General features: G+C 41.1%; 2 protein-coding genes across 6 annotated transcripts in view; one reads left to right on the top strand and one right to left on the bottom strand.

Annotated features, from left to right (window-relative positions):
* Positions 1-9,801, bottom strand: part of dbr1 (debranching RNA lariats 1) — a 42,584-nt gene that overhangs the window by 10,786 nt on the left and 21,997 nt on the right. For 2 of the 4 annotated variants that reach the window (XM_061970823.2, XM_061970825.2), the window contains exon 3: positions 9,785-9,801. This exon is cut by the window's right edge and continues 51 nt beyond it. The gene's annotated coding sequence lies outside the window, so the exon portion shown is untranslated. Of the gene's footprint in view, positions 1-393; positions 712-9,784 lie in introns of those variants that run through there. The other 2 variants (XM_061970826.2, XM_061970824.2) reach the window with 2 other exon arrangements.
* The window catches only part of armc8 (armadillo repeat containing 8), a 27,186-nt gene continuing 17,393 nt past the window's right edge, over positions 9-9,801 (top strand). Inside the window, exons 1-3 of one of the 2 annotated variants that reach the window (XM_061970820.2) lie at positions 9-318; positions 7,678-7,754; positions 8,143-8,214. In XM_061970820.2, coding sequence (XP_061826804.1) covers positions 274-318; positions 7,678-7,754; positions 8,143-8,214 — 194 coding nt within the window. In that variant the 5' untranslated portion in view covers positions 9-273. Of the gene's footprint in view, positions 319-380; positions 503-7,677; positions 7,755-8,142; positions 8,215-9,801 lie in introns of those variants that run through there. The other variant, XM_061970819.2, reaches the window with a different exon arrangement.

Below are 9,801 nucleotides of genomic sequence, written 5' to 3' on the forward strand. Positions count from 1 at the left end.
GAGGCCACCGTACGTCACGTTCACACGACTGCCTGTCAGGCAACACGCTAAGTTAGCAGTGTTACTTTGAAGCCTCGTAATTACATTCATGCACGCAGCGACATAGTGCACACGTTTTTAAAACTAATTAAAAACTAAACCTTAGATTTGCTTTATTCAGCAAAATTTTCTTTTAAAAAAAAGAAGAAAGAAAAAGCCGCTTAAAGCTGTTCTGGGGGGCGGAGTGTCTGCAAAGTGTTGCGCCGATTGGGGCGCTCCATCGGGGGACGAGAGATGGCGTGCTTGTTGGAGGCCCCTCTCCGCATCAGTGTGCTGTCTGTGAGTGCCACTCTTACGTATTACATTGGTAGTTTGTAGTTCCACTGTGCCCCCGTTCTTGTTATGACTGCTTACCACCAACAAGTCGACACAAGTCCGGAGTCGTCAAACTAGAGCAACCGCTTGTGTCCTCATGTTAGCATCCATGCTAAGCGGTCCGCCTCCTGTGGGTGCTTACCTCAAAGTGAGTACTCGTTTCAAGCACACCGCTCGCACGGACAGGCGGGGATGTTCGCGAACACGACACACAACGGCGATGGCTACGTCTACTCGCCCCTTCGGCTCGTTCGGCGAGTCTAACCGAGCCGACGACAGAGCTGTCAAGTGTCACCCGGAATAGGATAGCGGCTAACCGCTACGAGTTGTCACAAATGTTTATTCTAAGAAAAATCCAACCGTTGCTTGCACATTTCTTAAATACGCACATTGATTCCGCTAATTTTCCACAATTTCTGCACGAATGTTGAAGTCAGCTATGAATGTGACGTGAAGCGAAAGCCGGTGGCAGGTGCTCGTCTTACGCTAGCTAGCCGTTAGCCGCAGCTGAGTTAGTCATTTGCTGTAATCATGAATGAACGGCCAAAGCTACAATCGGAATGACCACATTAATATGTATTTTCTATGGACTGTCATGATGCTTACTTGCAACGACATTACTGGGTGACACCGTGAAGATTCTGCTGTCACTGACAAACACACAACTTTGATAGTGTTGTCACATGCAGCTGCAGGGGGACAATCTAGCACAGCTTCTATTAACCCGCCCGAGTGCAGGGGAGCCGTTTTACCTGCTTTTGTTGTTTTATTTAGGGATGTCCGGTAATATCGGACTGCCAATATTATCGGCCGATAAATGCTTTAAAATGTAATATCGGAAATGATCGGTATCGGTTTCAAAAAGTAAAATGTATGACTTTTTACAACGCCGCTGTGTACACGGACGTAGAGCGCCAATAAACCTTTAAGGCACTGCCTTTGCGTGCCGACCCAGTCTCATAATACCTACGGCTTTTCACACACACAAGTGAATGCAAAGCATTCTTGATCAATAGCCATACAGGTCACACTGAGGGTGGCCGTCTAAACAACTTTAACACTGTTACAAATATGCGCCACACTGTGAACCCACACCAAACAAGAATGACAAACACAATTCGGGAGAACATCCGCACCGTAACACAACATAACAAACGCCCAGAACCCCTTACAGCACTAACTCTTCCGGGACGCTACAATATGCACCCCCACTGCCCCCGCCCACCTCAACCTCCTCATGCTCTCTCAGGGGGAGCATATCCAAAATTCCAAGCTGCTGTTTTGAGGCATGTTAAAATGATAAATGATAAATGGGTTATACTTGTATAGCGCTTTTCTACCTTCAAGGTACTCAGAGCGCTTTGACAGTATTTCCACATTCACCCATTCACACACTGATGGCGGGAGCTGCCATGCAAGGCACTAACCAGCAGCCATCAGGAGCAAGGGTGAAGTGTCTTGCCCAAGGACACAACGGACGTAACTAGGATGGTAGAAGGTGGGGATTGAACCCCAATAACCAGCAACCCTCCGATTGCTGGCATGGCCACTCTACCAACTTCGCCACGCCGTCCTGTAAAAAAAAAAAAAAAGCACTTTGTGACTTCAATAATAAATATGGCAGTGCCATGTTGGCATTTTTTTCCATAACTTGAGTTGATTTATTTTGGAAAACCTTGTTACATTGTTTAATGCATCCAGCGGGGCATCACAACAAAATTAGGCATTATAATGTGTTTATTCCACGACTGTATACATCGGTATCGGTTGATATCGGAATCGGTAATTAAGAGTTGGACAATATCGGAATATCGGCAAAAAAGCCATTATCGGACATCTCTAATTTTATCTTTATATTCCACCTTTGCTTTCTTTCCACCGCTGCAGTCACAAGGTTAAACTGAAGGAAAGAAAACCATACTGTTGTTTGTGTTCATTTTGACATAGTGTATTAACACATCCATCCATCCATTTTTCTACCGCTTGTCCCGTTCGGGGTTGTGGGGGGTGCTGCAGCCTATCTCAGCTGCATTCGGGCAGAAGGCGGGGTACACCCTGGACAAGTCGCCACCTCATCACAGGGCCAACACAGATGGACAGACAACATTCACACTCACATTCACACACTAGGGCAGTGGTTCTTAACCTGGGTTCGATCGAACCCAAGGGGTTCGGTGAATCGGAGGTCAAGACTCGACTCATCGTGTAAATAAAAACTTCTCCCTATCTGCGTATTACGGATACGGCAACAACAGAAGTCAGACTGATTTGCAGGTGTGTAATTTGTTGTGAGTTTATGCATTGTGTTGGTTTTGTTGTTTGAACAAGGTGATGTTCATGCACGGTTCATTTTATGCACAGGAAAAAAAACATGGTAACACTTTAGTATGGGGAACATATTCACCATTAATTAGTTGCTTATTAACATGCAAATTAGTAACATATTGGCTCTTAACTAGTCATTATTAAGTACTTATTAATGCTTTATTCGGCATGGCCTTATTATAACCCTGACCAAATAACTCTAAATTAAGTCTTTGTTACTTAGAATATGTTTCCCATACTAAAGTGTTACCAAAAACATATAACTTTGTCTTGAATTTGAAAAAAAAAAAAAAGTTTTTTATTTTTCACTATAGAAGGGTTTGGTGAATGCGTATATGAAACTGGTGGGGTTCGGTACCTCCAACAAGGTTAAGAACCACTGCACTAGGGCCAATTTAGTGTTGCCAATCAACCTATCCCCAGGTGCATGTCTTTGGAGGTGGGAGGAAGCCGGAGTACCCGGAGGGAACCCACGCAGTCACGGGGAGAACATGCAAACTCCACACAGAAAGATCCCGAGCCCGGGATTGAACCCAGGACCTTCGTATTGTGAGGCAGACACACTAACCCCACCTCCACCGTGCTGCCCGTCATGAGACATACAAATATAAATTAAATACACAGAGGACAAGCAGTACGTAAAAAAAATAAAATAATTAAATGCGCTCAAGTCGCCAACACAGACAGACAACATTCACACTCACATTCACACACTAGGGCCAATTTAGTGTTGCCAATCAACCTATCCCCAGGTGCATGTCTTTGGAGGTGGGAGGAAGCCGGAGTACCCGGAGGGAACCCACGCAGTCACGGGTAGAACATGCAAACTCCACACAGAAAGATCCCGAGCCTGGGATTGAACTCAGGACCTTCGTATTGTGAGGCACACGCAATGACCCCTGTACCACCGTGCTACCTTGTATCAACACATCTGGGCCTAAAATTACCCCAAAACTTTAAACAAGAGTAGGGAAATTGTCTCTAAAAACTTCTAAAACGAGGATAATTTGTCTATTACAAAAGTTTTTTTTTGACACTGAATTCAGAGAAGATCTTTTTTTTAACATCAACTTATGCTGACAATTTCATTGAAAAAGATGGTAGCAAAATGTGTGTTTAAAAATTCAGTGTATAAGAATACAATGGAATCATTTATGTAGTTTCAACATATCCAACAGGCTGCATTGAAATGTTTATTCTCTTGTATTATGCCTAGGTAACTGCCTTTTTATGCTTTTTTGCAAGACCTATGTCACTTGACACCTCATTGGCTTGTTCTGAGACAGGATCAATTGCTTTAATCCTAATTTACAGGAAGTTGGTCTTGCTTTTTGAAGCAGCAAATTTTTCTACACTTTTTACACTAAATTGTTTAACACTATATGTTATACCCATGCATTTGCTAACACATTTTATTTCAATGAAATTGTCAGCATAATTTGATGTAAAAAAAAAAAAATTCAGTTCACAAAATTGTAACGCAAAAAAAAAGAGCTTTCGTTAAATACACAAATTAACCTCCATACAATGAACCCCTCTTAAAAATAATAATGCAAATATCTAACTAAGGCCCTGCGATGAGGTGGCGACTTGTCCAGAGTGTACTCCACCTTCCGCCCGAGTGCAGCTGGGATAGGCTCCAGCAATCCCCGCAACCCCAAGAGGGACAAGCAGTAGAAAATGGATGGATTGATGGATAGCTAACTCAAATACACTATTTGCATCTTGCTCACAGTTACATTTTTCAAAACAAAAAATATGTCAAGAACAACAGCTGGCTAACAGTAAGGCTGTAATTTTGCTTCATCCTTCACTTAAAGCGTGAGTGAAGAATGCACAACTGACCTGATATGTTTGAAAGGGATGATACAGTATTATCTGCTCACAGATGCTACCTGGAGGTTGTTTGAGTGCATTGCAGCTAGGCCTGGATAGTCCCACTCCTAAATGCCGAAGTCACATGCAGGATTCTCACAGTAGTGAGGCAAAAATACAATCGTACTTACAGTATGTTTCCGTTAGTGGTTTAACAGAAACTCATTTGTTCTACAATTGTCTATTTTTCTCGCAATTATCAAGTTTGTGTAACAAGTAGCGAAGTCCGATAATATCGGACTGCCGATATTATCGGCCAATAAATGCTTTAAAATGTAATATCGGAAATTATCGGTGTCGGTTTAAAAATGATCGGTATCTGTTTCAAAAAGTAAAATGTATGTCTTTTTAAAACATCGCTGTGTACACGGACGTAGGGAAAATACAGAGCGCCAATAAACCTTAAAGGCACTGCCTTTGCGTGCCACCCCAATCACATAATATCTACGGCTTTTCAAACACACAAATGAATGCAAAGCATACTTGGTCAACAGCCATACAGGTCACACTGAGGGTGGCCGTATAAACAACTTTAACACTGTTACAAATATGCGCCACACTGTGAACCCACACCAAACAAGAATAACAAACACATATCAGGAGAACATCCGCAGCGTAACACAACATAAACACAACAGAACAAATACCCAGAACCCCTTGCAGCACTAACTCTTCCGGGACGCTACAATATACACCCCCGCTACCCGCCACCCCCACCCCGCCCACCTCAACATCCTCATGCTCTCTCAGGGAGAGCATGTCCCAAATTCCAAGCTGCTGTTTTGAGGCATGTTAAAAAAAAAAAGAAGCACTTTGTGACTTCAATAATAAATATGGCAGTGCCATGTTGGCATTTTTTTCCATAACTTGAGTTGATTTATTTTGGAAAACCTTGTTACATTGTTTAATGCATCCAGCGGGGCATCACAACAAAATTAGGCATAATAATGTGTTCATTCCACCACTGTATGTATCAGTATAGGTTGATATCGGAATCGGTAATTAAGAGTTGGACAATATCGGAATATCGGCAAAAAAAGGCATTATCGGACATCTCTAGTAACAAGATATTTTACCGTTTCAAAGAAATTGATTGGTTTTAACAGCGATCTCTCACCCTGTCTGGTCCACATGTACGCGCAGGGAGTGCGTGCACACATACAAAAACAGTCTAATAGAAGCAACTAAAAATCTGAAGTTGTTATGATAGTTCAATGAGAGCTAACGTTAGCTAACAACACCCAAAGCTAATGCGCTTGCATGTGTTATATACGTACAGTACGTAGTTACATCATAGAAGCTGTAAGTGGGCGGGATATAGTGTGAAATACAGTGGAAAGTTAGTGCCCTCTAGGCATCTTGTGTAAATGTTGCAAATAACCCCTTTTAAAATGTAGTAAACCACTGTACTTAAAGCCAGGCAAGGCCTCAGGCAGTTACAGTTTACGTTGCACACAATAATATGTTCCTTTCAAAGCAGGTGTCTTTCCTTTTTTGTCCTGCACCAAAAGCGTGTACAAAAGTTCAATAAACGTGAAGACAACAACTAAGTTGTGGTGAACATTATTGATCATAAATCTGGTTTTACGTAATTGATTTTCACCATTTTATAGACTCCTAAACAGTTTGTAATCTGCAGTTTTTAAGGGAGTGCAAAGGAAGCATTTGTGTTCCTTATGCCAGTGTTTTTCAACCACTGTGCCGTGGCACACTAGTGTGCCGTGAGATACAGTCTGGTGTGCCGTGGGAGATGATCTCATTTCACCTTTTTGGGTTAAAAATATATTTTGCAAACCAGTAATTATAGTCTGCAAATGATGTGTTGCTGTTGAGTGTCGGTGCGGTCTAGAGCTTGGCAGAGTAACCGTGTAATACTCTTCCATATCAGTAGGTGGCAGCCGGTAGCTAATTGCTTTGTAGATGTCGGAAACAGCGGGAGGCAGTGTGCAGGTAAAAAGGTGTCTAATGCTTAAACCAAAAATAAACAAAAGGGGAGTACCCCTAAGAAAAGGCATTGAAGCTTAGGGAAGGCTATGCATAACGAGACTAAAACTGAACTGACTACAAAGTAAACAAAAACAGAATGCTGGACAACAGCAAAGACTTACTGTGGAGCAAAGACGGCGTCCACAATGTACATCCGAACATAATAATAATAATAATAATGACTTAGATTTATATAGCGCTTTTCTAGACACTCAAAGCGCTTCACAGAGAAGTGAGAAGCCATCATTCATTCACACCTGGTGGTGGTAAGCTACTTTCATAGCCACAGCTGCCCTGGGGTAGACTGACGGAAGCGTGGCTGCCAATTTGCGCCTACGGCCCCTCCGTCCACCACCTATCATTCATCATTCATTCACCGGTGTGAGTGGCACCGGGGGCAAGGGTGAAGTGTCCTGCCCAAGGACACAACGGCAGCGATTTTTTGGATGGTAAGAGGCGGGGAGCGAACCTGCAACCCTCAGGTTCTGGCACGGTTGCTCTACCCACTACGCCATACCGCCCGCATGACATGACAATCAACAATGTCCCCACAAAGAAGGATAAAAACAACTGAAATATTCTAAAACAAAGTATATGCGGGAAATATCGCTCAAAAGAAGACATGAAACTGCTACAGGGAAATACCCCCCCAAAAAACAAAAAGCCACCAAAATAGGAGTGCAAGACAAGAACTAAAACACTACACACAGGAAAACAGCAAAAAACTAAAAATAAGTCAGGGCGTGATGTGACAGTTCGTGACAGTACACCTACTTTGAGACAAGAGCTATATTGATGCATGCTTGGTTATGCTTTAAAGTCATATCCAACAATTGCGACAACGACTTTTTACTGTCAACTGAGTTTTGTTTTTTAATGTTTTCTGCTGGTGGTGTGCCTCCGCATTTTTTCAACGCAAAAAATGTGCCTTGGCTCAAAAAAGGTTGAAAAACACTGCCTTATGCATCCAATGCAAAGACTGGATACTACTTTGTAGACTCCTCAGAGTGTTTTGTAGTGGGTGCATGCATAGAATGAGAATGTGGCACGTTTTGACAGTGACGAGCATATAATTACGGTAAGCACATTTTTTTATGTGTCAGTTTGACCATTAGTTTTTTTCTTATTGTATTGTAGGAAGTCACTGCCACGAGTCGCCATTATGTGGACCGCCTGTTCGACCCCGACCCACAGAATGTTCTGCAGGGAGTCATGTAAGTTCATGTCATGAACCAACTCGATGTTTCAAAATCAACAACAAGCACACGTTTGCTGTTCTTCTGTGTTTACATGCCGGTCTCTTTCAAAACACTTCTCACTGAATCCACTTTGGTTCTTTTTTATTTTTAACCATGGAAGAGAAGAGGCTAGCTCTTGTTACAGTGTCCAGTCTGCAATACTTTTCCACAAGCCTTCTTGCCATTTGATAGCATTTGGCAGAACACAGTGAATATATTCATGTTGGGGGAAAAAAATACAAGCGCGCACAGCATTGTGTAAATCGGATGATGCAGCGTCTTCAAAACAAAACACACATTTAACCAAACGCAAATGCATTTAAAAAGGTTGTCGCACAAATGTCTGTTGTGTTCATCTCTGCAGCGATATGAAGAACGCCGTAATTGGCAACAATAAGCAGAAAGCCAATCTGATCGTCCTGGGAGCTGTGCCGAGGTAAGCGTCACCCATGTTTTGTATTTTACTTTCTGACTTCAAAGTGATTCTTTAAAACTTTTGTTATTGAAAGATAAAAGACACATTTGATATCTGAGCCATAAACGGGGGTATCAAGTGACACATTGTTTGTGATGCATGCATGCATGAATTGGTATTTGGTATTAGGCATGTATTTGTATGAAATAAATATTACATTCTCTTTTATTGCTACACGACAAAAGCTTTTAAAATATAATTATAAACACAAGCTGTTCCAAGATTTTTCTTGTGTATATGATTTTCCCTTGGGAATTAATGAATATAAAAAAATAGGTTCCAGGATCTAACTGTGGCCATCATAAAATCCTGCAAAGTAGGGCTGGGCGATATAGTTGAAAATGGTATCATGATACAAGTGTTTTTTATCGGTCGAGATCGATAATTATTTATATTTTTTATGACCAGGACAAAAATATATTAAATAGTTGTTTTTGTTGTTTTTTTAAGTAGCCCTCCTCTGATTATAATAACCCCCTCAGCTATCAAGGCAGAAAGGTAAGGAAATGTCAAGACAAGCATGGAAAACACTTTCTGATTTGTAAAATCATGTTGAACACTTAACAATGACCTCTTAAAATAAGGAATACGTAAAAAATGCTTTAAAAGTGCAACAAAATACTGCAAAGTGTGAAAATGTAAAGAGAGAAACCTGAGAAGAACTTTTTTCTGCAGGTTTAGTGCCTTGAAGTTACAACTGTTATCTAAAGGCTGAGCACGGCTAAGGTGGTAGATAGATAGATAGTACTTTATTGATTCCTTCAGGAGAGTTCCCTCAGGAAAGTTCAAATTCCAGCAGCAGTGTACAGAATTGATATCGAATTTGATAAGTAAATAATGGGGGTATAAATAGAAATAAAATAGAAAATATTACAATAAGAATAAAAATAAAAAGCAACAATAAGAATACAAATATAACGGTAAAAATAAGAATATAACAAGAGAAACTAGGCAGTAGTGACCATGTTATGAAAAAGATGTGTGATATTACCGGTCTTGGTGGGCACGAGCGCCTTGCATAATTTACAGACCACAGTGTTCTGACTACGGTCCGTTGGAAAAAAGAAAAAAAAAACTGCAATATTGTCGAGGTAACTTTTCCTTTTTTATCCAGAATTTCTTTGCTGTCTGCAACACCTATTTTTAGTTTCTCTTCTCACTCTGTGCAAATAATCAACTGCGAAACATCAAGATGGCTCAACCAAACTTGATAGTTGCTACTATTACTTGATGTTAGTGCGTCACTCCCACTGATCAGTGATCACTTCCTGCGTTTCTCGGTTGCCAGAGAGCGAGTGCCTTTGTTCCTGCAACCAACATTGCTTTGCAATTTCAGTTTTTTTCCCCGACAGAGAAAAAAACAATCCAACATTTTATCGATTCCATTTTATTTTTATGTCGATTACGTGTCTACCGCGATATATATTGATATAATTTTATCGTCCAGCCCTAATACAAACAAAGCTTTCTAAACTATGCAATTGTGAAACGAAGTTAACGACCGTAAAACAAAACATCAGAAAAAGAGTACCTTATTTTGATGCTGCT

The sequence above is a fragment of the Nerophis lumbriciformis genome, linkage group LG13 (assembly GCF_033978685.3).
Source record: "Nerophis lumbriciformis linkage group LG13, RoL_Nlum_v2.1, whole genome shotgun sequence".
In the NCBI taxonomy this organism is placed as follows: Eukaryota; Metazoa; Chordata; class Actinopteri; order Syngnathiformes; family Syngnathidae; genus Nerophis; species Nerophis lumbriciformis.